General features: G+C 51.9%; 1 protein-coding gene, 1 long non-coding RNA gene and 1 other non-coding gene across 7 annotated transcripts in view; 2 read left to right on the top strand and 1 right to left on the bottom strand.

The window, feature by feature from the left end:
- Positions 1 to 214: 214 nt before the first annotated feature.
- DIRAS1 (DIRAS family GTPase 1) lies at positions 215 to 2,870 on the top strand. 2 transcript variants are annotated; one of them, XM_068919744.1, is made up of 2 exons: positions 215 to 288; positions 2,078 to 2,870. In XM_068919744.1, the coding sequence occupies exon 2, from the start codon at positions 2,102 to 2,104 to the stop codon at positions 2,696 to 2,698; it is 597 nt and encodes a 198-aa protein (XP_068775845.1). In that variant the 5' UTR covers positions 215 to 288; positions 2,078 to 2,101; the 3' UTR covers positions 2,699 to 2,870. The 2 variants fall into 2 exon arrangements, with proteins under 2 accessions (XP_068775845.1, XP_068775846.1); XM_068919745.1 differs by lacking the exon at positions 215 to 288 and adding an exon at positions 459 to 476.
- A 5,467-nt stretch (positions 2,871 to 8,337) lies between these two features.
- LOC104139379 (uncharacterized) overlaps positions 8,338 to 27,610 on the top strand; it is a 79,377-nt gene continuing 60,104 nt past the window's right edge. For all 4 annotated transcript variants that reach the window (XR_011136353.1, XR_011136356.1, XR_011136355.1 and 1 more), the window contains exons 1-2: positions 8,338 to 8,502; positions 25,148 to 25,227. This is a non-coding gene — a transcript (uncharacterized protein). The remainder of the gene's footprint in view (positions 8,503 to 25,147; positions 25,228 to 27,610) is intronic.
- LOC138062303 (uncharacterized) lies at positions 10,097 to 26,979 on the bottom strand. Its single transcript, XR_011136357.1, has 3 exons — positions 26,400 to 26,979; positions 18,664 to 18,813; positions 10,097 to 13,896 (listed from the first exon to the last, which is right to left on the bottom strand). It is a non-coding gene; the product is annotated as an uncharacterized lncRNA (long non-coding RNA).

The following is a 27,610-nucleotide window of genomic DNA, read 5'->3' as shown; positions in this document are numbered from 1 at the left end:
CGCCGAGCCGCGCCGCGCCGAGCCGAACCGAACCGCGCCGAGCGGAACCGACCCGACCCGACCGCCCCCACCTAACGGCGCCGGGCGGCCCCGCACCGCCCCGGCCCCCGCCGCCCCGGCCGCTCCGCTCCGCACCGGCCCCGCCGCACCGCAGCGCGCCCGCCGGCACCGGGCCGGCCCCGCCGCACCGCTCCGCTCCGCTCCGCACCGCCGGGCCGGGCCGGGCCGGGCCATGCGCTGACGCCGCCGCGCAGCCCGCAGCCAAGGGCGGATCCCGGGCAGGACACGGTGAGGCGGCGGCACCGCAATGCGACCCGCGGGGCGGCACCGGCCCCGGCCCCGGGGGGTCGGGAACGAGGGGGCGGCGGGCGGCCGGGGCCGGGGCTCGGGGAGCCGGGACCGGCGGGTGCCCGCGGAAGGGGAAGGGCACGGGCTGGGGAGCGGGGCTGCACCCCCGGCCCGCTGCGGGGGACCCGGTAAGGGGCTCGGATCCACCCCACATTGCCCCTTCCCCTTCCCTCCATCCTGCCCCTGCTTCTGCCTCCATCCTGCCCCTTCCCCTTCCCTCCATCCTGCCCCTGCTTCTGCCTCCATCCTGCCCCTTCTCCTTCCCTCCATCCTGCCCCTGCTCTTCCCTCCATCCTGCCCCTTCCCTCCATCCTGCCCCTTCCCTCCATCCTGCCCCTTCCCCTTCCCTCCATCCCGTCCCCCCAGGCCCCACACCGGCTGTCCCCAGCCCCGTGGGTCTGAGCGGGAAGGGTGCGTGGCAGCATGGGGGGTGCAGAGCGCCCGGCAGGGTCAGGCCCGGGCTGCGCCCCGGCTGGCGGCGGCTCTGTCCCGGGAGCCGAGCGGGGCCGGGTCAGGGACCTGCAGGGCGCCGAGGGCCCTTTGCAGGCGGCGGGGAGACAGGGGTGTCCGGGCGGTGGGTGCCGGCTGCGGGTCCCCAGGCACCTCTGCCAGCACGAGGACCCCAATGCCCGCGGGCGCCGGCGGCGCAGCCGGAGGCGACGGGGCCGGGTGAGAGGGGCAGGGCCAGCCCCGGCCGCGGCCCGACGTTCCCCTGCTCCGGCTCAGCCGCGGTCTCTGCTCCGTCCCGTCCTCCCTCGTGCCGGCGATGCCTCGGGAGGGTGTCAGGCACCGACCAGGGCGCTTGTCCCTGGGCTGCCCCGTGCCGGCCCCGCGCCTACGGGATCAGGGGCGCGCTGGGGGGACCCAGACCTGCCGGGGCCGTGCAAAGGGGGCCGGTTCCCGCGGCCGGGCGCAGGGACGAGGGAGCCGCGGTCCGCGGGGCGGCCGGCCAGCGCGGGGCGGCCCCAGGCGCTTCCCCATCGCCGCACGGCAAGGCACCGGGAGCAGAGCTGGCTCGGCTCCGATCCGACCCCGTTTGTCACCCGCGCGAGCCAGCGTGCCGGTTCCCCTTCCCCTGCCTCCAGCCCGGCCGGCTCGGGAACGGCAGCCCGGAAACCCAGCCGGCTGCCGGGCCGCGTTGCGTCGGTTCCTCCGTCCTCCAAAGGTCACGGTGCCACGCGGGAGCCGCGATGCTCCTGCCCGCAGCCGGGACCACCGGGGCAGAGGCGAGTGCTGCCGCTCCCGCGCTGCTGGAGGGAAACTGAGGCAGGGCCCAGCTGAGCCGGCGCTCAGCCCCGACGCGCTGGCTCGGCTGGGGGCCCTGCGCCGCCTGGTTTTGCGCTCCCCGGCTGCGTCGCTGGCCAGGCGAGCGAGGGCCGACCCTGCCGCCGGCCGGGCGCCCCCCGCGGCGGGGCCGCGTTTCGCTCCGGGGCCCGACTGCGTGCCCGCGGCGGGAGCGGGCCGGGGCAGCGGCGCGGCAGCATCGCCCCCCCGGCCGCCGGCAGCCTCGGCCGCAGCTGCTGCGCCGGCGGCCTGGCCATATGGCTGCAGCGGGGCGGCCGGTAAAAATAGCCAGCGCGGATCCCCCCGCCGGCGCGCTGTCCCGGCCCGCAAGGGCGCCTCAAGGTCAGGGGAGCCGGCGGAGGGGCGGGGGGCTGCGCCGTCCCCCCAGGGTGCCCCCGGCTGGGGCAGCGCGCCGTGACGGGTCCCTCTGCCCTCTGCCTTGCAGCGGCGGCCGCGTCTCGGGGGCAAGATGCCGGAGCAGAGCAACGACTACCGGGTGGTGGTGTTCGGCGCGGGAGGCGTGGGCAAGAGCTCGCTGGTGCTGCGCTTCGTCAAGGGGACCTTCCGCGACACCTACATCCCCACCATCGAGGACACCTACCGCCAGGTCATCAGCTGCGACAAGAGCGTCTGCACCCTGCAGATCACCGACACCACCGGCAGCCACCAGTTCCCGGCCATGCAGCGCCTGTCCATCTCCAAGGGCCATGCCTTCATCCTGGTCTTCTCCGTCACCAGCAAGCAGTCCCTGGAGGAGCTGAAGCCCATCTACCAGCAGATCGTGCAGATCAAGGGCAGCGTGGAGAGCATCCCCATCATGCTGGTGGGCAACAAGTGCGACGAGACCCAGCGGGAAGTGGAGACCCGAGAGGGTGAGGCCGTGGCCAAGGAGTGGAAATGCGCCTTTATGGAGACCTCGGCCAAGATGAACTACAACGTGAAGGAGCTCTTCCAGGAGCTGCTGAACCTGGAGAAGAGGAGGAACGTGAGCCTCACCATCGACGGGAAGCGCTCCAGCAAGCAGAAGAGGACAGACAAAATCAAGGGGAAGTGCAGCATCATGTAGAGCCCCGGACTGGCCCTCGCCCCCTCTCCCGGTTGGCCCCTCTGCCCCCTCGAAGTCCGGACGTCGGCATCGAAGCTGGGCCCGTCCCCCTCGCCCTCCACGCGATCACTGTGACTGCGCCGGGCGGCCGCGGCGCCTCGGACCGGCCGCGCCGGGGGGACGGCGGCGAAGACGGGGCGGCCGCCGGCGGGAACGCCGTGGGAGCCGCGCGCCCACCCTGCAGCACCGCGCCGCGGCCGGGCGGCTCCGCCGGTGCCGGGGCGGCAGGCGGCGACGGGACGGGATGGGACGGGACCCTGCGGCGGCGGCGGCCGAGCTCCCCGGGGCCGGGGCCGGCAGGCAGCGGCGCGTGGTCCTCGTGGGCGGCGGGCGCCGGTGCGACACCTCCGCGCTTGCAGGGGGCCGCGGCGGCGCCCCGTTCTCCCCGCCGCCCGGGAGCCGCCAGCCCAAGCACAAAGCAGCGGGCCCGACGCGGGACCTGCCCCAGCACAATCCTGGCGAGCTCCGGCCCCCGATCCCCCCCCTCCTCCTTCAAAGCCACCCCAGGGCCCTGGCGCCAGGGTGATGGGCGCTGCCCCGCTCGCCCCGGCCCCGGCACCAGCCCCTCGTCCCGGGGGCTTGGCCCCCGCGGAGGCGCCGGGGCGCCAGCCCGGGTGGGCTCGGCCCCTCCGCGCTGCGCCCAGCTCCCTGCATCACCGGCTTTTTACAACACGACACGACCGACCAAGGGACAAGGTGACGTTACGGTGTAGCCTTTACTCTAGAAATAGTCTTCCTTCAATAAAGAGATGAGAAACTGCTCCCGCATCGTCCCCCCCCGCCGCCCCCCGCGCGCCGCCTCCCGTTCCCGGGAGCTGAGCCCAAAACGGGGGCGGAAGGAGAGCGGGGGGGACGGCGGGCTGAGGAGGGCGCGAGCCCCGCGGAGAGGAGCTGGGGAGGGCACGCGTGTCCTTAGCGTGTGCGAGCACGCGTGCCCGGGCACGTGCCAGCGCCCGCGCGCGTTGCGGGCGCCCGTCCCGCTCGGCGCGCTCTCGGCCCGCGGCGGGGGGGCCGGAGCCCCCCGGGGGGGGGGCTGCCCCCCCCGCCGGTCCCACGGGGGGGGGTGGGGGGGGAGCGCGGCAAGTGCGTCATCCCGCCCGTTGCCACGGAAACCAGCCGCCGGCTGGGAGGTGGCGCGGGGGCCGGCGCGGGGGCCGCAAGGGCGTCGCAAGGGCACGGCTCGGCCGCGGCGCCGGGAGCAGCCTGGGCGCCTCCGCGGCGGCACCGCGCGCCCGAGGCCTGGGCAGAGGAGCCGGAGCGGCGGCGCCGGAGCAGGGATGCTCCGTGCCGGGGCCGGCCGAGCCCCCGCGGCCCCGGCGCCGAGGGAGAGCCTGGGGCCGCGCAGGGACCCCCGCTTGCCCAAACCTCGCCTCCGCGCTGCCGAACACCCCTGCTCTGCGGCTGCTCTGCTGCGCGTTTTCCGCTCGGGGCAGCGGATGCTCCCGCGTCTCTGCCGCCGGCTCCCGGCCCCCTCCCCGCCGCTCCAGCCCCCCGTTGCCCCTTTGCTTCTTTCATTTCCATCTCCAAACCGAAGCGGGAAGAGGTGCTCGAATAAAATACCGGCGTCCCTCTGATTCGTTTTTGTCCTCCTCCGAGACGGCGGGGCGGCCGGGTGCAGCCCGGGGCTCGCCCGCCGCGGGAGGGACCGCGCGGGAACCCGCATGGGTCCCGGCACCGCCGCGGCCCTCGAGCACGTGTCCCCGGCGGTGCTGGGCACGCTCAGCACCCCGGCCCCGCGGTGGCCCCGCTCCTGCTGCCGACGGGGTTAAAACCCGCAGCTGGTGCCGTGCCGGGAGCCGGCAGGGGCTGGGGCGAGCGCGGTGCAGGAGCTGCTGCGGTTTGACATGAGCCTCCGGCCAGGGACGGGGTGGGAAAGCGAAGCACCGGGCTGACACGGCGGTGCTGGCAGCTTGTTGGGGACAAGGGCTGGGGGGGTCCTGCCCCACGGAAATGGGACCCTCACAGCCCAGGGGGACCCGCTGCAGCTTGGGGCGTCCCTTGGGATGCTCCTGGGGCTATCCTGGGGGATGCTCCTGCGGACATCCCTGGGGATGCTTCTAGGGGTGCTCTTGGGAACGGTCCTAGGGATGCTCCTGGGGATGGTCCTAGGGATGCTCCTAAGGATGGTCCTGGGGATGCTCCTGGGGATGGTCCTAGGGATGCTCCTGGGGATGCTCCTGAGGATGCTCTTGGGGCTGTCCTGAGGGATGCTCCTACAGACATCCCTGGGGATGCTTCTAGGGGTGCTCTTGGGAACGGTCCTAGGGATGCTCCTGGGGATGCTCCTGGGGATGCTCCTGGGGATGGTCCTAGGGATGGTCCTGGGGATGGTCCTGGGGATGGTCCTAGGGATGGTCCTAGGGATGGTCCTGGGGATGCTCCTGGGGATGGTCCTGGGGATGGTCCTGGGGATGGTCCTAGGGATGGTCCTGGGGATGCTCCTGGGGATGCTCCTGGGGATGGTCCTAGGGATGCTCCTGTGGATGCTCCTGAGGATGCTCTTGGGGCTGTCCTGAGGGATGCTCCTGCAGACATCCCTGGGGAAGCTTCTAGGGATGTTCCTGGGGATGTTTCTAGGGGTGCTCTTGGGAATGCTCCTAGGGATGCTCCTGGAGAGAGTCCTAGGGATGCTCCTGGGGATGCATCTAGGGATGCTCCTGGGGATGCTCCTGGAGATATCCCAGGGGATGCTTGTGCTCCCAGGAAGCAACACTTGCTTTTGGGAGGGCCGGGGTGGCTGTGGCCAGCCCGAGCCCCTTGTGCGGCTATGCCTGGCACCCTGTAGCCCGCAGGCTGCTGGGGCTGGGGGCACCTCGATCCACTGCGGTGCTCTCGGTGGGGACAGAGACCCCAAAATCCCCCGCTGGGGCTGGGGCAAGAGCGGGGAGCAGCACAGGGCCTGGCTGGGGGAGCCTGGCTGGGGAACGGCCCAGAAGCGAGACGAACCGCGGCGGCACCGAAAGGCAAGCGATTCCTTGGAGAAAGCCCGGCACGACTCCCTGGGGGCTTTTTTTTTTTTTAACAAGATATTTCTGATAGTTAATTAGCTACACGCGGCGCGAGCAGCCATGTGCCAGTGTTTCCGTCTCCTCTCCCACTCTCGATAAACAGCCGTCGCTCCGTCCCGGAGACACAGTGCGAGGGGGAACCAGTGTCCTTAAAAATCAGTGCTGCCGAATAGAGACCCTCAGCAGGCGAGCGTTTCCCGGGGTCGGGACGGACAGGGGAAGCGCCGGCAGAGCCGTCCCAGCTCTCACACAGTTGGCACCTTTTCAGCACAACTTGGACTCCCAATTTCCCGGCCCTCCAGCCCGGTAAAACCTGCTGCCTCGCAGAGATTTTTTATTTGTTTTTCCTGGGAATTGTGGCCGGTTTCCTCAGAGAGTTAATGCACTTGGAGATGAGAGCAGCAGAACAGCAGAGCCGGGCTGGGGGAAGCAGGTCCCGCGAAACGTCGCAGGGCCTTTTCGCCTATTAAAGCACCTTCCCCAGAGCAAAACAGGGCGATTTTGGCTCCTGGCTGCCCCGGGCTGGCTCCCTCCCCGGCCACGGGCACCTCTGCCCTCGTGCTCCGACAGCAGCATTTAACCGGCGGAAACTCGGCTGCGGCTAAAGCAGCTTATAACGCCGCGGGCCTGGGCATATGGGAGCAAACTGGATTAGGGAAAAATCAGCCTTCTTCCCACTAACAGGATTATTATTTTTTCATCCCAAACATGACAGAGAGCTGCAGGCCGCAAGGGCCCGTTGGCTCCCGGCAGCGCAGCCAGGCCGGCTCTGGCGTGGAGGGAGCCGGCGTTTTGCTTTGTGCTGGGATGGGATCTGCAACTGGTGCAAACTGGTGGGGCCCCACGGCAGCCGCAGCGGGGCACCAGCAGAGGCACAGGGGCTCCCGCGGGCTCGTGCCAGTGGGACCCAGAAGGGTCCGCAGCCGGCGACACAGGGGCGAGCCGAGGCAGGACGGTGGCCAGCCCCGCCGCGCCGCCCACTCGCACCCCGTCCCCGGGCTGCAGCTGGCCGCAGTCAAAGCCTCCATTGAGGGGCCGTGCTGGGAGGCGGCGAGCGCCGTCCGCTGCTCCCCCGGGCCCGGCGCAGCCCGACTCCAGCCCTGCGCTGATCCACGCGCCTGGGTTTTCCCCTCGCTCCCCGCTCTGCAAAAAGAGAGAGACTCCGCGGAGGCCGTCGGGGCGAGCGGCGCCGGGCACAGCCTGCCCGGCCGCCGCGCAAGGCAGAGCAGCCCCAGGGCCGCCGCAGGCGGGAGGCCGGGGCTCAGCCCGCCCGCGGGGGACGATGCCTCTCTCCGCAAAGCGCGAGGAGGTGACAGCTGAGCAGCTGGTGGCTCTCCCAGTCCTGGTGCCTGATAGGTAAGAGCAGGTTTCAGGATGGAGACGAGCGCTGCGGCCGTCGCGGGGACCCCAGCGCCCCACGCGCTGCTCCAAGGAACGGCGGCGGCGGCCCGAGGAAACGGCCCTTCCAGGCACGACGAGGGCCCTGCGGCTCCGCCGCGAGCCGTGGACCGCGGCTTTGCCGGCGCGGGCCAGCGGCATTCCCAGTGGGCGGCAGCTCCCAGCGGAGAGGGGGTTTCTGGGCTGGACAGAGGCTCTGCCCTCCCCTTGGAAGGGGGAGCTGGACAGGAAAGAGGAGCTGAAGAAATCAGTGACTCAGACCAAGAGTCACGAAGAGGAGAACGGGAGCTGGGGCCTGCAGTCCTTCCTTCCCCCAGCTGGCCGCAGGCCAACCCTCAGCGCAGCCCTTCAGGCAATCACTAGACCGACTTCAGGAAGAAGTCGCTGATGGGGAAAAGAGGGTGAAACCAAGTGCAAGGCTCCCGGGCTGAACTGTGCTCGAAGGAGGCCCGGGATTTGCATGGGGAGCACGTCCCGCACTGCCAACACTGACAGGCGGCTGGGCTCCAGCCGGGGCCGAGCCTGCTCCGTGGGCTGTGTCATGCACCGCACTCCTCGTGCCACGCGTGGTGCTCTGTGCTGGGGACAGCTGAGCCAGGGCCTCTGCTGAACGCCAGCCCTACCCAAGCAGCTCCACCCTTGTGTCCCCCTTGCAGCTGGCCCGGGGGCTGCGCGGTGCCACCCTGGCACAGGGCAGGGGAGGGCCACGGGCACCCACTAAGCATCGCTCTTGCAGTGACCCCTCTGCCTTTTGGGTGCTCACAGCTCGGCCGGGCTACAGGGGCAAGGGGCAGCACTGGCGGCTGCAAGGTGGGAGGGGGGGCCCCCACTGCGGTCCCGTCCCGTCCCGAGTGGCGACCTCGCACCCGGGGCGCCACGTGCCGCCAGGGAGCGCGCGCCTTCCCCCCCCCCGGGCGGGCGCGCGCACCGCTCATTAATATTAACGACCTCATTTACCTATCCCCTCCCCCGAGCGGCGCTCCGATTGGCTGCCGCCGCCGCCACTCCACAGCCGCCCCTTCCCCCCCTCCCCCCAGCGGCCGCCGACGCAACCGAACCTGACGGCTGCGTCTAGCCCCGCCCTCTCCTCTGGGCCTCCTCCTCCTCCTCTTCACCCCCCCCACTCCTCCACCGCGTCTCCCGCGACGCCCGCGCCGATTGGCTGCCGCCGCTGCCACTCAGGCGGGGCGGGGCGAGGCGAGGCGTGCCGGCCGCCAGCGCTGCCCGTGCCCGGCCGGGGCTCGGCAGCACGGTGCGTTGCGCGGCGGCGGCGGGTGTCTGAGGCGGCGGCGGTTGTTCCTCTCCTCTCTTCCCCTCCCTTCCCCTCCGCCCCGCGGTGCCCCGGCCCCGCCGAGACCGGTGAGGAGCCGCCTGCCCAGCGCCTGAGCCGCGGGGAGGGGGCGCGGCCCGCCGGCCAGCCCCGGGGAGCGGGCGGCGAAGGCCGGCGCAGGCCGCGGCCTGGCGGAGCCCCCGGCCCGGTCCGGCCCTGCCCGCGGCCCGCTGCCGCTCGTGGCGGGGGCGGGGAGGCGCCGGAGGGGCTGGGGAGAGTCGGGGTGGGCTCGGAGGGGGTCCCGGGGGGCCGCTGGGGTCGAGGTGAAGGCGTTGGGGGGCCTCGAGGGTGCTGGGCGCCAAGGGGGGGGGTCCTGAGGGTGCAGATAAAGGGGCGGGGGGGCCTTGGGGTGCGGGAGCCGCTGGGCGGGTTGGGGGCCAAAGTGGGTGTTGGGGCAGGAGGGGAAGGGTTTGGGGGGGCCCTGGGGGTGTTGGGGCAGGAGGGGAAGGGTTTTGGGGGGCCTCTAGAGGGTGTTGGGGCAGGAGGGGAAGGGTTTGGGGGGCTCTGGGGGTGTTGGGGCAGGAGGGGAAGGGTTTGGGGGGCTCTGGGGGTGTTGGGGCAGGAGGGGAAGGGTTTGGGGGGACCCTGGGGGTGTTGGGGCAGAAGGGGGAGGGCTTGGGGGGGCCTCTAGAGGGTGTTGGGGCAGGAGGGGCAGGGTTTTGGGGGGCTCTGGGGGTGTTGGGGCAGGAGGGGAAGGGTTTGGGGGAGGCCCTGGAGGTGTTGGGGCAGGAGGGGAAGGGTTTGGGGGAGGCCCTGGAGGTGTTGGGGCAGGAGGGGAAGGGTTTGGGGGGCTCTGGGGGTGTTGGGGCAGGAGGGGCAGGGTTTTGGGGGGCTCTGGGGGTGTTGGGGCAGGAGGGGAAGGGTTTTGGGGGGCCCTGGGGGTGTTGGGGCAGGAGGGGAAGGGTTTTGGGGGCCCCTGGGGGTGTTGGGGCAGGAGGGGAAGGGTTTTGGGGGGCCCTGGGGGTGTTGGGGCAGGAGGGGAAGGGTTTTGGGGGGCCCTGGGGGTGTTGGGGCAGGAGGGGAAGGGTTTTGGGGGGCCCTGGGGGTGTTGGGGCAGGAGGGGAAGGGTTTTGGGGGGCCTCTAGAGGGTGTTGGGGCAGGAGGGGAAGGGTTTTGGGGGGCTCTGGGGGTGTTGGGGCAGGAGGGGCAGGGTTTTGGGGGGCTCTGGGGGTGTTGGGGCAGGAGGGGAAGGGTTTTGGGGGGCCCTGGGGGTGTTGGGAGCCCTGTGGAGTGGAAGGCTGGAGGGGAGGAACCACCTGGGCAGGTGGAAGGGGGTGCTGGGGACGCAGGGGGTGCTGGTGCTGGGGGTGAAGGGCTTAGGAGGGTGCTGGGTTCCTGGGGGTAAGGGGACTGCTAGGCAGGCCAGACAGGGGGGCTGGGATGGGGGTGAAGGGCCCCCTGGGCTGTGGAGAAGGGTCTGGGGGCGGTGCTGGAGGTGGAGATCAGAGTGGGAAGCTTCAAGAGTCTGCTGTAATGGGGGGGGATCTGGTTTCTGCACTGGGAGGTGGATGAGGAGGATTTGGATGCAGAGGGGCGCTGTGGGGTATTGGTGGGGTGAGCTGGGAGAAAAGGGGCAGTTTCCCTGAGGTCGTTGGGTGCCCTGTAATGGGAGGGTGCTGGATGGAGTGAGGTGGGGGCCAGCGGGGCAGTGTGGGTGGGCAGCTGGGGCAGTGCAGGGACTTCGGGCCGTTGCACACACAGGGTGAGAGGGGGAAATTGTCCCTGATGAGAGAAGCAGTTCTGCGCCAGCTCACTTGGAAGATAGGTTGCTTAGGGGTAATGGGTCTAGACCCTCTTTTCAAGGTGTAGAAGGAGGTCGGGAAGCTTGTCAGAAAATATAATGTCAGTGTGATTTACCCTTTTTTTTTTTTTCTGTGTGTGAGTTAATGGTGGGTTGTTACAGGGAGGTTGTGGAAAGGAGGGAAAAATAGCTGGTGGAGTTGATGACTGGTGAAAGATAGTAATAGTAGCCTGCCTGTTGTTCTGGGCAGTATTTTGGAGGCATTAGTGAATTGTAATGCACAGATTCATATAAAGGAGGGGTAGTTGCAGTATCTGAATTTTCTGTATTACTGAGGCGGAGAGAGGTAAAGCGATAAGTGGGTGCTGCAGACAAAGAGGGAAGTGTGTCTCTGTCTCCTATTTCTAAATAGAAGCTTATAGAATGAAAAGCTAGATACTGGCAAGTAGTTTTTTTGGAGATTAAGGAAGGGAAGCATGCACACCTGTAGGTAAGTAGGGTCCAGAGGGGGTTATGTTGGCTCATTTGGGAGCTGAAGATGGTAGCTGATTTCCTCTTCGACTCATTTTCTTGGCAATGCTGGAGTAGATAACTGGGGCAGGTTATTAGGATTTGCCTCTGTACTGGGCTATTGCTCTCAGATGTGACCTTAAATAAAAAACAAATAGATAGCGATAGAACTGTATTGTATTATAAGATGTGTTATGCACTACTGTTGGTAAATGAGGCTAAAAAATTATTGTGGCTTTGAAGGTGCTGAATTGTCTTCAATGGGCTTTGGATTTTTTGGTGACACTGACAACTTCAGGTTTGTTTATGGCTGTGGGCTTCTTGTAAAACTGACCCAGACAAGTACAACTGTAGTGATTACTTCCAGCAGAAAAGCTGACTTGTGGTAGACCACAGAAGTCAGTAACTTGATATTTAGCCTGAGTCTGTAAGTGAGCTCGAGGTCTTCTAGGTAATTGGTTGGTTTTCTTAACATATTGCTTTTCAGAGCCTGCTTGGTTCTAAAGAGTTGTATTATTGAAATAGGGCCTTCATCCTGTGAAGATTTTGCATGTCTTTAACTTTATGCTCTGTGGGACATCCCGTTGCATTCAGGCAGGTGAGCTGATCTTTGCTAGTTTAGGTCCTAAATCAGCTGCATGCTCATAAAGCACATAAATGAGAGCTGTCTAACTGTATAGCATTAGCATTGTTTAACATATCCTGGTTATAGCTAGAATGGGGGACAATATACCAAAAAAGCTGGATCAATACATTCAAATACAGCTCACTGTCTGAAAGGTTTTCTTCTGCCATCTGTAGCTGTAAAACAAATGGAAATAACTCTTTTGTGTGGTTGAAGTATTGTTGTGGATTTTAGTGATTTGGATAGGAGGCACATTTAAACATACCTACCCGATTTTCTTCTCTCTCTCTTTCTTATCCCTGGGTAAAGTATTTAACCAGTATTACTTAGAGTAATTGATGCCTTTTTGACATCTGAAGTTATCTTAGGAAGGCATTATCCCCCTTTAAAGCTAGAGGGATAGAAACATACTGGGAGGCTGACTTGTCTTGGTTAAGTCAAGCAAGAAGAATAGTTTGGTGTCCGGGACAAGAGCTTGTGACTTGAGAGGCTTCAGTTTGCTCTCTACTCATCAGACTTCCCCTGTGACTGGCCTAACTTCTGCCTTCCTGCCTTATTTCCTTATCTGCAAAATGGAGATAATTGTACTGCCCTACCTCACGCACTGTGAGGTTGTCATGTCCTGAAATAATTTAGCTGCTTAGCGTAACAAGGTAAGTGTTGGAAGTGAGGTGAGTGCCTGGCTCCCGGACCTACGATCCCACTACTGGGCCTTGGACTCTGCTCCAGAAGAACTGGACCCTGGCCTTCAGAAAATGCTAATCTCTTTTATTGCTAGTAAACACAGACCTCTGCTTCCTAATGGGAGAGTAGCATAATAGAACTTGTCGCTTTCAGTAATAGGAGGAATCATAGCTCTTCCTGCCAAAAGTCGTCCCATTAGCACAGCAGTTAGTCTGTTGAGCCTTGGTGCTGGCCAGCTGCCAGAGCCTAACTAGTTGCCATCACAATAGCCTGTTTTGTGTAAGTCTTGAAATAGCCGCTTGTCCGCTCACCAGCAACTAGTGGGAAGTTTTCTCTGACGTGTTTGGAAGGAGGTGGTAAACAGCCAAACTTAAGCTGTCATTTAAAAATACCTTCTTGCCCTTTCAGCTATGAAGGTTAGCTCACATTTAAAAGATCATACAGGTCTGTTTTCTTGAGTTTGTGGACCCTAGTGCAGTACAGAACTTAAGAGTTTTGTTGCTGCTCTTCCAAACGCTGTGGGCACAAGTAAAGCTGACAAGAGGGATGATAATCTTGCTGTTTTGTTGCTTGGGAAATAGGAAGGCTGTGGGGGAGGATGACCCAAAAATGATGGTTGCATAAAGAGCAGGGTAATGGTTTGTAATTGTTAGGGGATTCTAGCATGAGGAGGTGGAGCAAGAAGAGAAACGGGTTTCATAAAATGCTGTCGCTCTACCAACATAATGCTGATATGAGACCTCTGATAGGGTTTGAAGTAAGGTACTGAGATCCCAAAGATGAGATGCATCTTTTTCAGTGCATTTTATTACAGTCTCCCCTGCCGGCTGTAGCTACAGGGTGGCTTGATTTGGGTGACTGATAGATCAAGTACTGGTTTCTCCATCTTTACAAGAAATTGTATAGAATTGAGATGTGAAGATCTGATAATTGAACTTTGAAGTGGAAAGCTCTCTCTAATTGGCCAGATATTATTCAAATTGTTTAATCTGTTTAGCCATGGACCAGGAATCTTCACTTTTCAAGGGGACGCGGTGCATGCAGTGAGAATATAGTGAAAGTAGGAATTTCTAAGTTACAGTGTCTGATTTGGTTTTTGGCAGTTTGTGTGCTGATTAGTTCTTTGACCTGTTGCCAAAGTGATGTGATATAGTATCACTCTCCTTTATGGGTTTCCTAGCTTGATGCGCAAAATGTCAGAAGAAATTAAAATGGGAAAGGAACAAACCTAAAGGAAAATGTGAATACAGTTCCTTCCTGCTGTGTGGTCTGAAAATGGTAGTAATAAGAGAAAACCAGGAAAGCTGACAAGTTGTTTGTATTTTTTTCTTAGTTAATTTGTCATCTATTTACCTGCTCAGTTTGCATAAATTGCTGAAACTTTTGCAGCATGCAGAATTTGAAGAGCCACGCTTTGCTTCTGGATACTTGCAGGAAGCATCTGGCTCCAGTGGGCCTCGTAGGTGTGTAACAGAGGTGCAGTTTGTTTCAGATTATTCTGTTCTGTCCTTGAGTATCAGCTCTAGCCATATATATTTTACTGCTCTCACATACAAGCATTCGCTATTGTCATCTGCTCTTTTCTGCTTCGTTCTGCTAAAAGGCCCTTCATTGAAACACCAGAACAAATGGACTGTTGTGCAACACAACCCATGTTTTCCTTTTCCATGTTTTCCTTCGTGCTGCTTGTGAAAGTGAAAGTTACTTACAACAGTCTTAAGTTTCTAGCATGCCCGTTTCCCATCTCCAGTGAACCTACCACCTTGATGATCACTTGTAAATGTTCTCTATGTTGCATAATTGTGCTGACTGCTTTTTGTCTTTTCTGCTGCTCTTCCTCCTGCTGCTGCTCCTCCGAAGTACCTGAAAACCCACAAACTAATTTAAAAAACAATTAAATGTGGTCATGACAACAGATGTGTTTGAAAAGACTGAATATGATAATACACCAGTTAATTCTCTATTCAGTATGACTATTGTGGGACTGAAGCAGTTCCTAAGGTGAAGTGTGATTAATCAAGGACTTTGTTTTAAGGGGTATAGAAGCAGGATTTTTCCTGGGAACGAGCTACAAATTCAACTGATTTTTCAAACTTAAACCTACTTGATATCTCCAGTAGTTCTGGTTTAGGTTTTCTTAGATGATTGAGTGGGGATTAAGCTGTGGCCTTTAAAAAAGGGGATGGGAGGGGGAATTCAAGCACACTGTTAATGTTGAGACAAGAAATTTAGTTACAACAAATTATGAAAAAAAATTATCCTTATCTTTTTTTTCCCCATCAATTCTAACAAACAAAAAAAGGTTTAAACTACTCCAACCTGTATTGTTTCTATATAACTGAAAAAATTTATGAATTTGTAGTGAGTAGTTTGTTTGTTTTCAAAGGAATTTTAAGAAGCTGTAAAAGCTGAGAAATCTCAAGTAACTCCTGGTTTGTTTTATTTTCATCTTCTAGAAAGAGGAAACAAGCTAGAAAATGGACTGCGTAAGAGTAGTTTTTCAGATATCTCACTCCTCCTAATGTGAACATACCAGTGACAAAAACAGAGGTTTTTTGGTTGTCAGCTTTCTTTGCTTTCTGGCTGGAAGCCAGTGTTATGACTGTGGGCCCTGAGATGGTGGAAAGATGTTCCTCCTCCTGCTGCCTCTCCTGGTCCCGCGCAGGTGGCGCGAAGGGAGACAGCCCTCCTTCGGGGGAACAGCTGGCCTCTGAGATTGACGTTCTGCTAATGTTCTCCAAAGGCTTTTTTCAGCTTAGCCCCTTCAGGAAAAAATAAATCTATTTTTAAATATATAGAATAGTTTGGTATTTTTCTGAGCCCTGAAGGCTTTTTGTCCATTTCTGCCTCCTCTGCTCTTGCAGTTTAGACCTTGTGCATTTTTCTTCTTTCTGTGTTTTAACCCTTTCCCAGCTTGTGCTTAGTTTTTGCTGCTGTAATTCTGGAACTATGGAAGTGTTTCTTTGTAGATGTGCTACAGAAACTGCTTTTAGTTGGTTTTATTCCTGCTATAGTTGTAGTTGTTCTCATTTCCTCTAGTTTAAGGTTAACTTCTTTTTTGCTGGCAGAGGATCAGTGTTTATGTTCAATGCATCATGACATATCACAGCTTCTCTTTTCAGTTACTTGCTATGAATTATGGTACGATTCCCAAACACAAATGTTGTGAATTTAATGTTACTATGCAACTTTTCCATGAGAATAAAAATTCAGACCTGTCTGAGAGTTTTTTTCTTAAAGATCCTTATTTAAGGCCAAGAAATATGATTGTTTTGCTTCTGATTTTGAAATTATGTTCATAAATGCAGTCTTAGAAGTGGATCTTCTTCCGGCTCTTGCAGAACTGTGTGTGGTGATGCTGGGGTATCTGAGCAGGTACCTCCAGGGAATGAGTTTTCAGTGATCAAAAGGAATTGGCGTTGCTTTTCAAGGAGCGTCAAAGCTCCCTTCAGCTTCATTACAATAGGAGGTTCATTGTGTATCTTGAACAAAATGTTGGCATGCCATTTTTCCCGTAACTGGTGAGTGTTGTGAGCTGCTGTGGTGACATTGTACAGAGTGCTTGTGTTACGCTAGCATCGGGCAGGTTCAGTTGCCGACTAATCCAGCTTAAACGTTGTCGTCATTCCAGTGGTTGAGTTGCGTATGGAATTATGCTGTTAATTTTGACCCACAGGCTTCCTACTTTTGCCAAAAAACTTCTAAATTGACTTGTAAATCTTGAAACAAAAATTGTGTTAATTATCAGATAAGATATGATATGAGTTTTTTGTAAAGTATTTATTAAAACTAGTGAATAAAAGTGTAGCAAAGCCTCCTGGTAGTGGGACATGTTTTCTGCTGAAGGACTGGAACTGTGGCTTAGATAAGTATTCAGTTAAGTATTATTCTTTATATGGAATTTGAAAGTTTTGGTTTTGAAAGCAAGCAAGGATTAGACGAGTATGCTAAAATAAAGTAATATTAACCTGCTCTCCACTGCTCAATAATCTCTTGTAAGACTTGGAATGGAATGGAGTTTGGAGAGGAAATTGTAAGCCTCGAAATTCAAGTGTTGATACTATATAAACTATGTTTTTTCCATGTTGCTCAGGGAATCCCGAAGTCCAATTTTGTGGGTTTCTTGTGGTGGGCTCATAATTCTGGGAAAAAGATAGGATGACTTCTGTCTCTGGAAGCAGTAATGAAAGAACACAGGAAATCTGTCAACCAAGGGCAGTTCACCTTGTGTTCTAGTCACTGTCTTAAGTAAGGTAGATAATTGCAGGTAGGATGGAATTAGATGCTGATCAGAAAAGTGATTTAAGGTAGGGGAAAGGAGTTTTTGCTACTGGCAGGAGCTGGAGATTCTTATAGTAACATCCGGCTATAAACAAAGAATCCGTCAAAGAGGAATGCAGCAGTACTCGGAAAGAAACTAGCATATCTGATCATGTATTTTTCTTCACTTCCAATTTGTAACTCTGTGCTGATTTTCCTACAAATGTTTTCCAGAACTATTTGTTTTCCAAAATATGAGTGCATATCCATCAGTAGATCTCTGAACTCTTAGTTTGGATCAGCTATGTTTAGTTTGAGATAGGACTGTGCAGAGTAGCATGCTAGTCTTCTGGGAAACAAATTGATCATCAGAACAATTTTCAGGAACATTCAGTATTGTGTTCACATCGATATCTTTATCTCCGAGTTTCTCCTGCAGCCTATTTCACTAGGTTAAGTTTGGCTTCTAGAGCTCCGATGTCCATCTCAGAAATCTGTCCTTCAGGTTGTACTGTGTGTACTGCTTATTTGAATGTGTTCATAGCTTTCTCAGTGCTGTAATGCTGATTGTGGTTGGAAGAAAGCTATAGAAAGCGTGTCCACAAAAAGAGCTGCAAGAGAAATGGGTGGATTTTTTTAATTCCATTTTGGTGAGTCTGCAGTCTATTCTGTGTGTGTTAAAGCAAGCGTAAATCCTGCCCTGCATTCTGAAGGGACTTGCTGTAGAGATCTTTCTGGGAAAAGCGAAAAACCCCCAAATCCTATGTTTGCTGCTGATTTTCCACTGCAGAGGTGCTATACCAAATTCATTTGTCAGTACTCAAATATATGGCATTATGGTCTTTTGTAGAAACAAGCGGAGGTTAGAGAATTTTCTTTAAAGATCTATTATTGCATGTGCTAAATAGCTGATACGCTTTGTAAAGACATCAACAGAATGGAAGTATAGGCAGGATTATAAACATAGGACACTGCTGAAAAAAGGATTTTGCATTTGTTAGTATAGATATAACAGGGGCTCTTGTAAATGACAGCAGTAGCTCTGTGCTTGCAGCATACAAATGCAGATGGAACTGGTTGGTTGCCAGATATTAGTCATGGGGCACACCTACTTTGGAAGAGTAGCCTGTGGGTTTAGAGAAGTAATTATTTTCTAACAGCCCTGTGGGGCACAAGCAATTCAGTTTATGGAGAACAAGGAAGGGCTTGCTCCGGAATATTAGCTAAAAAATTGTGTGCATATGAGCTGCAGCTGGTGACTGCTTGACTAGAATTTAATTTGTCTCGGCATTGTTCGTTATGGGCACAGGGGGAAGATGCACGCTTCTGAAAGCTGAAACAATTGCTGACCTGATGCAGCTTTTGTAGCTAATTGTGATGGACGTCGGATCATGCGAGCTGTAGCGTGCAATCTTTTAGCTAGCACTGCTTGTGCAGCAAAGGCGCCGAACAGACTGCTCTGATTTCATACCTTGTGGCAGCCTGTCCGGGTTAGCCCTTCGCCTTCCAGGGCTTGCTTTTTGTGGCAGTTAAAGGCACTTGGTGTTATGGACCGTGAGATCCATAAGAAGAATTCACCTAAATTGTGGTGCTTCTGTCGATCAATATTAGGCTTAAAAAAGCAGTGCTTCGAACTGATCAAAAAAAAAATCTTTCTCTGATCACTAATTAAATGGTTAATGTTCTTTGCCTTATTATCCCACCCTCAGCTTTTCTTCCTAGGGATCTAGGATGACACCTTCTAGAGGCTCCTAAGGAGCGATTAACTCTTAAATTTCTTAAGCATTCTAAAAAAAAATTTACTCTTTATCAGCAGTGGTGCATATTTGTGAAAACTAAAAAACATTGTTAAATCTAGAGTGTATGATTTTGAGTACTTAAGATTTTTCCTCAACCTTCCTTTTTTTCTGGTTAAACACTGAGTTTGTGGGTATTTCTGGGGACAAGTCAAGTCCAATATAGAGGGCTCTAGCTGTGAATTTTGAAGGACTTGATTATCGGTCTTTTGCCACTGACATGAGCTCTTCTCATCTCATTTTGAAGTAAGCGGGTGCTGTCAGTAAAAGACAAGGTTCTTGTTGGGACGGAGGGAATAGTCTCCAGCAGCAAGAAGGAAAGCATCTAGCTTTGCAGTAGTCCAAGTAAGAATATTTGACCCGTTCAGTGGAGAAGCAGGTGGGCTACAGGGCAGTGGCTTTAATTTTGTTGTAATAGTCTCAGGCTACTGCTAAGAAAAGCATGTTGATATAAGTAGACCCTAGCTTTATTAGAGAGGGTTCAACACCTTTGTTGCAAAACTTCTTAGAAATCCACAAATTTTTTAAAAGTGTGAGAAATTCTATTCTAGTGTTATCTGGAAATATTTCTCACCTTTGGTATAACACTGTTTGGCAGTGCTGGAGAGGCACAATGCTCAAAATAGCAGCAGCTGCTGCCATAGGCCAGGATGGAGCATATCTGAGTGAGTTGTGTTGTCAGTCATGGGAACATAAATCCAATTCCACCTGCACATGAGCATTCCTGAAATAGAAAAGGGTTGTCAACTAACAGAGGAGATGTATTGTGTGCATCTCTTTTGTGCACTGTTACTGTACTCCCTTCTAACTGCATTTAAAAAAAAAAAAAAGTTGCTGTGGTTTAGCTGTAGCTTGAGAGAATAACCACTTCCTACTCTCTTCAGTAAATAACAGCTGGGAGAGACTGTTTGGATAATATTGTATATGCTGTTATTTTGTAGGTGAAATATGATCTGTCTGCAGGCAAAACCCCTGCTTTCGTTTACCATTGTGATAAGCGTGCTATTACCAAATTTTCAGAGGGAAGTTGTTAGCATTAGAAAGATTAGAATGTCTCCATGATGATCAGGAAGAAAAGGTAGGGAAAACTGGTTGAGGAAGGGGAAATCTTGTTTCAAGCTTAACAAAGCTAACTACCAGTGGTATAGGAAATGCATTAACACTGACAGCAGTCTGAGATGAGGGTGGGGCTTCAGGCTGTGCAGCCGGGTTGCAACTGGTAAAGGTATTAAAGTTCAATGTCTTTCTGAATTTTTAACCATGCGAATTGTGGTGAATGTATGTGTGGCATTTCAGGTTCAAAGTTCTTCCTTGCACAGAAATTTGTTTCTGTAGTTAAGCCGAAGACTCGCTAGTGCAATTGTTTTTCTTATAGAAGTTCCTGAATTTGCTAGCTTTGTGCATTTAATCACTTTTCCTCGATTTTAATAATGTCATCCTTGAAACTGCTATCCACTGCATAAATGAAGCCTTACTCCTTCATGTTTTTCATGTGTATACTGCTGTGATAGGTTATAATTCCAGGTTCAAATTCTTGCATGGACTGATTGTATCCAGCTAACGTAAGTACTAGTGCCTGGTAGATGGGGGTTTTGGACTGCCGCTCAGAGTGATGTGATTAGGTTCTATTGATAAGTTATCCAACTGCTACTTGCATCTTTGAAAGTGCACGCAAGAAAAAAACCAAAAATTCAACGTTTTTTATCACTGCAAAACGTCTGTCCCGTTTATTGCCTTTCGTCTCTTTCTCATGGAACGCTTGCTTGGTAGGAATGATGCTGTCATGTTTCTTGGCTTTGGAAGAATGAGAATTTCCATTGGATAATACTTCAACTTGTTTATATGCAACATGCTAAGAAAATATTTCCTTTTCCAAGTATTGGTCGCACTAGACATTCATAAATCGCAGAATCCTTTTCTTTAAGCTGTATTTTCTACTTTCACACCCTAGGCACCCTGTCCTTGGGCCTGTATAGTTACATAGACAAAATTAAACACCACTACTGAAAATGGCTTTTTAATTTGATAATCTCGTATGGTCTAAGAAAATTAAAGGATGATGAAAGACTGCTGCTGCTCTGACTCTTATACCTTTCTTCCAACATAAGGATTTGTGCTGTGACATCCGGATTTAGAAGTTTGTTGTGGAACTAGTTGTCAGAGTAGACAGTTAAGGAGCAGGAGAACATACTACGTGATGTAATACTTGTCCCTAATTTCTGCATATTTTTCTGTTGGACCATGGGAAATAAGTATCATAAAGAATGCAGGGAAGAGAATATTTGTTGGCAGACTTGTCTCCAAGTACTCTCTGTCAAGGTTTTGTGAGCTGTTTAACAGATAAATTTGCTAGAAAAGAACGGTCATAAGTGAGAGCTCATAAATTTGTGACCTATCTTTTGCACTTGCACTAATAGCTGACAAGTATCCCATCATGAATGTGAATTTGCTTGTTTCTTTGCACAACCAGATTTACAGAGGATTCAGCTCTAATCCATTTTTATAAATATTAGTTTGCTTTCTCTGTTATCTGACATAGAAACAGATCTCATTAAGAGTAGGCTTCCTCTAGCATTTGAGAGCTTTTTCAGTTTTCTGCCAGTAGTGACTACTTCTCCAATCTTTTATGAGGTCTGTGCGTATAATTCCAGCTTTATTAGCCAATATTAGTGATTACTACCATGCTATTCCACAGAGAGCACAGTGGAAATTAAATTGCCAAAAGTCAGCTCTGTTCTTGGGATGCTGAGGACTTCGTGTCCAATCTCTTCTATGTGACATGAACCATTTGTAGTGTTTCAGCAGTGCCAAAAGCTTCACTTTGAGTTCTTGCCTTCCTAAAAGCTAAAATCAGTCAATCATGGGGGACCCATGCTCAGAGAGTCTCCGCTAGTTCCAGTGGTCAGGGAACAACTTGTTCTGCAACGTGCTCAGCAAGCTCATAGGGACCATAGCTCTGTGCTTCTGGCTTTACATCACATCTGCGGATGGAGCAGATGATGTTCCCAGCGCAATACAGGGCTGAGACAGAACCCTATTGATATGCTGTCTCCGGGACAACAGATTTCAAGAGCTTCCCAAGTCTCTGATCATGGATTTTTAGGAGCACCAACGTGATTATAATGAGGCAGCTGAGATTTCTCGACACTGGATTAGTAGGGAAGCAACTATTGTTTCTTAAGAAGCTTTTGAGAGCTTTTGATAAAAGATACTATGGAAGGGCAAGGTATTATTCAGATACCCCTTTCTGAATATTTATATATAGTTTTTTTTAAAAAAGCTTATTTCTGTGAAGCTCTCGAGCACAGCATAGATTTGTATGTTATCTGAGTAGTTTTGCTATAAATAAAGACTTAGAGATTAAGAAGTGGAAAATGGCGCTGTTAAGACCAATGAGCAACATCGTCTTGTGGTGTCATCTAGAAATCCTAAACAGTTTTTCATAATATTTCAGAGCATGAAATTACTGGAATGCTTAAAACATATTAAAAAGCATTGCCATTTTGTTGGCTGCTGTTGTAGATCAGCTGCGAAGGGATAATGCTGTGCTATGCCATGTTGCATAGGCTTTTGTCATTGCACTTGTGAAAAGACAGCAAGTTCTGTATGGTCAGTGGGAGATGTTTGGTTCTGTGGAGGCATCTTCTGGCAGACAACATCACATTTACAGCTGAATAGAGGGCCTTGGTTTATTGTAATGGATAGAACAATGTTTTAGCTTCAGGAAGTGAACATGGTGGTTGACATACTGCTGTCTTTTTATCGGGGCCTTTTTGGACTTTTTAACTGTTCTTTGTGTGTGGGGGGGTGAAACGATAAGGGTATTCAAGAGGAAAAGTTTAATGAGGATGATGCAGATGGCACTTCTAATACAGACTCTCTCCATTCTCATTCATGGAGTCTTTTGGTAGCGAAGAAAAAGAGCAATTGATATCAACTGAAAATTGGGCTGGCTGAGTTTTGTTTTATTTCATATCTCAATTCTGCAGCCTCCAGCTGCAGTAACCTTCCCTGTGCTCATTTTAACAGTTGCAATTTTGGGGACTTTAGCGGTAGGATGGCTTGAAGCAGGCATCTCCTCCTAGACTGAGGTGTTTGGAGGAACGGGAACGCTCAACGTGAGAACGTATCTGTTTGACAGCCGAGGGGTTTGACTCTCCACTGTTGCCTCTGGATTAGAGGCTAGGGTTGACATGAAAGGGAACAAGTGCTTTTCTCTGCCAGTGCGCTGACTGATGAATATTGATACCTCATCGGCTGGGCTGGAGTTAGTCTAGCAGATATCTTAATGCAGTGAATTTCCTGGAGGGGTAAGAGACCTTGAGCTTTTGCTAGTCCCCTTAGCGTTGCCTGGTGATCGACAGCCTAGTGAGAGCCATATCAATCCAGGCAAAGTTTCTGATGCTCAGAAGTTGCAGGTAAAAGACCAGCGTGCGTGCACAGCTGGGACGCAGCGCACGCTCCGCGACAGCCTGGTGTATGTTAGAGCCTTTACCCCTCCCCAGCCAGGTGTGCGGTGCGAGACATCTGGCACGTCCTCCATATGGCAGACTTGCTGCGCATGCAGTGGATGGTTAATGCACCTGTATTTCTATCTGCTACTTCTTTCAGACCAGACTTTTATGAGACTGAGGGTACTGCTTTATCACAGAATGGGGTCATACACATGCACTCTAGGGTTGGGGATTAATTTGCCCCTGCAAGCTTGCAAGGTAAGTAATTGGGTTGGTGCATTTTTAGAAGTCTGTGCCTTTCACACTACGTAAATCAGCAGTCACTGTGGCATGCGAGCTCACGAGGCAATCAGTTGCTGCTTCTCATCTTTAAGGGCAGCGGCAGCTTAAAATGCACTAATTTGTGTGAGCATGCCTGATCTTGCTGCCTTTGGTGTGCTAGAGTGAATGTTCTTGCTGTTTGAATTAGAGAGGTATGGAGAATAAATAGCTGACTGACTATTTCTAATTCTAATTTGTAGTGTTTCCTGAGAAGCTGTCCCCTCTGCAGGGGAAACACGGTAGGGCCATAACAGGAACAAGCAAACATCCCGCGCTTCCTGGTGACTGTAATGACTCTGCTGACTTGAAATGCATCATTGCTTTAGTATATCACTAGCTGACTTTTATCTAGGGTGTTTTTTACTGTTAATGATTAGACATTAAACAGTTCCCTCTAGAAACAAGCTATGCAGCTACTTGTCCTCACAGAGCTTGCAGCATCTGTTTTAGTACTGTTGCCATGAAAACAGGCCAGAGCACCAGAAGCAATAGTATTATTGCCCTGTGGCCTGTTCCAGCGCCAGCCTTTGTTACCAGTGGCCTGTTTTTATCACAACTTAAAAGAAACCTAAGCTTGCAGAAGCTTGCAGCTTGTTCCCTACCTAAAATAATGTTAGTATTCTGTATTCCCTTTGTGCTTGCCTTCATTTAATGTTCCAGCATGAGCCAGATATTCTTCCCCTCCTAATAGCTAGAGAGAGTTTCATCTACTGCTGTAGCCTTGGAGGAGTCTTGGTAGCCTTCTGTGTCCCAGGGCTGACTAGCCTTGTTGGAAATGCTGAGGTAACTGTTTGCCGCCAGGATTTAAATACTTCAGTAATAAATTCTAAAGCTTTAGACACAGTGCAATGTAAACATAAGGGTAAAATCCTAGTCACGTTTAGGTCAATGACAAGTCTTGCCTGGTGTCACTATGCCAGGATTTTATCAGAAGGGTTTTCAGATGCATAAATTAAACATTGTGAAGGTTCCTGAGCAAAGATGTATTAGTCACAGATCTATAACTGAGTCCTGGCTGCGTGCCCCCCCTGTAAAATTCTCATTTTTCTGCTCTTTCAAATATGAGAACTAACTTGTGTATCCAGTTGTTTAAAAACAAGAACCAAAAAAAATCACTGGTGGGGTCTAAAACTTGGTGGACTGTGTGTCTCGATGGGTATGTATTGCAGCTGGCTGTCGCTCTGATGAGGACATGGGCAAAAGGGTTGAGCTCAAACCTGTTGTTTGCTGTGCATGCCCTGCTGGACGGTATTTATGGGGCCACAGCTTCTTAGGTCCTTCCTGGTAGATCTGTATCTAAGACTTCCTTGGTTGTCTTGTGGCTCGTGTATAAGATGTATCCAAACTTCTCATTTTCTTTTTCAGATTTTATTATATCTGTCATTTGACAAAGGAATATAATGCAGCAATTTTCCTAACCTAAATAGTGATTCTGAATGACTATTTCCAACTCCCCTTTAACTTGTACTTAAATTAAGCGTGTGGGTTTTTTAATTTGATCATTGTGGGGAGGAACAAAAAATGAAATACTGCAGATATGCCTTCCTCTTCCTTTTCTTCAGTTAAATTTGTCCTTGTCATTCTTTTTCTTTGACTTCCATGAGTTGTTCAGGCTATTTTTCTCTAGTTTCTTTTGTTGTAGCTTCTATATTGCGGTCTTACATCTTTAGAAAAATATAATGCATGTATGTGACTGTTTTCTTGCCTTTACAGCATCGTTGTTGTCAGCATATGACAAATAACATGTGATTGATGACTGACTAAGCATTCTGAATATTTCTTCATTCTTTTATATGCCCAATGATATATATATTTTTTTTGCATAGGGAGGCATTCGTGAATGGCATTTTTTGTGGTGATGGAGCCATCTTCAGACACAAATATGAATTGCATTGAATGCAGACAGGTGCTCTACCTCCATGGCAATAGTCAATCTTAAAGGTGGCCAGCCATCACAGCCGCTCATCACTGACTTCTGTGTGACATGTCCCTCATGCTTACTAGCTGACTTAAAATATTTCTGTAATAGCTAATTCTAAGCTTGTTTCAGATAAGGAGAAAATAGTGCCTATGTTACTGTCTGATCTGTCAATGTAAAAAGGGTCTTTGTAGACATATGGCTAGTATGTCTGCCTTCATTTAAAAAAAAAAAAAAAAAAAAAAAAAAGCTAGGTATGCCTGAGGTGCTTCAGTTGGTCAGTTCAAAGCTTGATGTTCAAACAGTAGAAAGCATTCCCTGCAGTAACATTTTAATTGCTGAAAACTGTATTTCCTTTCTTTTAGGTGAACTGTCATTTTTGTTCAAGCCAGAGAAAGCATCTGCCTTTGCGCTGAAGAAGATAGTTTGAACATTCTCTAAACAGGTATGTTTTGTGCAACGGTACACCACAAAGTCATCCAAAATACCTGTTGTGCCTCACCATTAATTTTTAAAATCTTTTATCCTTGACTCCCTAAACCAGTAATATCTCATGAGGTGAGTAGCTTGAATGCGCGAGCAGCATGTTTGCAATCCACTTAGAGGCAGTTTGACCAAAGCCCCTGTGCTTCTTGTGCAACAACCTGCAAATAGTTGACAAGGGGCAGCTGCGTTCTCAATTTTGTGTTCTGCTCTTTGAAAGATCATGTCTTGAAGGGAAAAATAAGGTGTATGGGAGGGAGCAAAGGGTTGGTCACGTAGTGCCCTCAGGAAGGGCTGTCTCCTCTCGTTCTGCTGCCCCGTGCATCAGAATCTTCCACTTCGTTTTCTTGCCCTAATGCAGAGTTGCAGTGACTGCAGTGATCACCTCTGTATACTCTTATGCTTTCAGGCACTATGTAGCCTCAAAGGTACCTTTTCAAAACAGTATGCAGGGCAGTATTTGAACTACCTTTTCTATGTAGAGCCTTACACTCTAAATCTGTGTACTTTACTCGGACTACACCCTTAATTACTGATGGGGCGATTGGCTAGATATTTGTCTTTTAAAGTTGTTTTTCTCAGAAGGATGATTAATAAATTATGACTAAACTTCAGACATCTTAGATAGCTGTAAAAATCAGAACTTTCAGCTAGTAGTATAGATAGGCTATTTTCCCCAGCAGTAAACTGGGTTCTCTGACCATTGCAAAGGTAACTGCTTTGACCAGTAAGTAGCCTGTGTTTTTTAGCTCAGATTTTCAGGTAGAGACCACTCTTGTTTCTTTGCTGGAGAGTTGAAGTATAAAAGTCCATGTATGTGAAAGTATTTAGATGTTCAAATTCCCTTTTATTTCAGTAGGATATTAGGTGTCTAAAATTATCCCACGGTCATGCAGAAAATTAATTTTCTTATGTAGCTGTCACCTGTAATTTGGATTTTTTTCTGAATTCCATTCTTTATGATGATTGTTAACATATCTGGGTATCACCGCTCGTTTTAGATGTTGTCGTATACTCCATGATAGAGACAGTTGTGCCATGCATTATCTGCCTTACAATTCCAGGTGAAAAGATGAAAGTGTTGATAGGATTGTATACAAGTGCGTGCAAGGTTATTAGTTAAAACTGACCTACCTTGAAAGCAGTCTTCCAATACGCATGCACGCTTCTTTCTTCAGTATATCAAGCAGGGGAGCTTTAGCAGAATTGCTTGTTGTCTGACTTGCTTCTTGGGCAGAAATTATTTTTTAAAAGATGCCATTAGCGTGTTGATCTCCAGTGTCCTTTCATAAGACTGGTTTGGGATTCTGGATTCTGACTTAAACCTCCAAGAGAGGGCAGTGTATCCCTGAGAGCTGAACTGCACAGCCTATGGAAACATCTGCAGCTGCCAGGCATGAGCTGCTTCTGCTTGTGATCTGAGAGAGAATTATGTTCCAGAAAGTTGAATGAGCATAACTCCTTAAAACAATTTGAAGTGAGTAATTGACTGGCATACTCATTAACAAATGTATTAGGAGCTGTATATCATCATGTGACCATTTGTCCTTTCCCCAAATGGTGGCAGGAATACAGTAACACTTCCTGTTGCCTCACTTTCATAAAAACGACCTCTATCTCTGTTTCACTTGCGTCATTTTGCCCTACTTTTTGCTTGGCCTCCCCTCCAAGAGAGGAATGATGTCGTGGGATCAGTGTAGAGCCTTGCCATGAGTCTGAGTGAATTGGAGAGTTAATTTAAAGCATAAGGAAATTGGGGAGAAAAACAATAAACAACAACAAAAAAGGAAAAGTAATGGAAGTTTCTATGTTGTGATATATTGCCTTAGCACTCCAAACAGGAAATGCTTATGCCAGTCTCTACCTCAAAAGCAGATCTGGTTGCTCACTAAAGAGGCAAACATTTTTTTAGTGTGGAAGCATGCATCTCTCCCCAGTATGCTGTGTGCTTTCTTTCATGTTCCAGAAATCAGGTTTATGAACAAATTGTCACTGCTACACTTGGTTTCTGTTTTCAGGACCTATTTGCGAACCCTTTTGTTGTATTCAGCTCTGCGTGGTGAATAACCAGCAGTGCATTGCTGCTATGTCAGACTCGCAACAGCTGTCTATTCTTACTTAGGAAGCCATTTTTAATCCTGTTAATTCTTGCCCTGTTGCTGAAGTTACACGAAGGCACCTTTATTGGTGACTTACATTTGCAGAAATGATGCTGCCCTGGCCTAATAATCACTGATATATTGAGAGCACCCTGTTTTCCCAGGGTTCATTATGGCATTTATTTCGTTTTCTTACTAATTGACTAGATAAAATTGTTTGATAGCCTCTAGAAGATAGGGCACTTG

The sequence above is a fragment of the Struthio camelus genome, chromosome 26 (assembly GCF_040807025.1).
Source record: "Struthio camelus isolate bStrCam1 chromosome 26, bStrCam1.hap1, whole genome shotgun sequence".
NCBI classification, from domain to species: Eukaryota; Metazoa; Chordata; class Aves; order Struthioniformes; family Struthionidae; genus Struthio; species Struthio camelus.
This window is presented reverse-complemented; position numbering and strand designations above follow the sequence as displayed.

What these genes read in the sequence shown, in the direction of transcription:
- DIRAS1 (XM_068919744.1), top strand. Translation starts at nt 2,102, where the DNA reads ATGCCGGAGCAGAGCAACGACTACCGGGTGGTGGTGTTCGGCGCGGGA.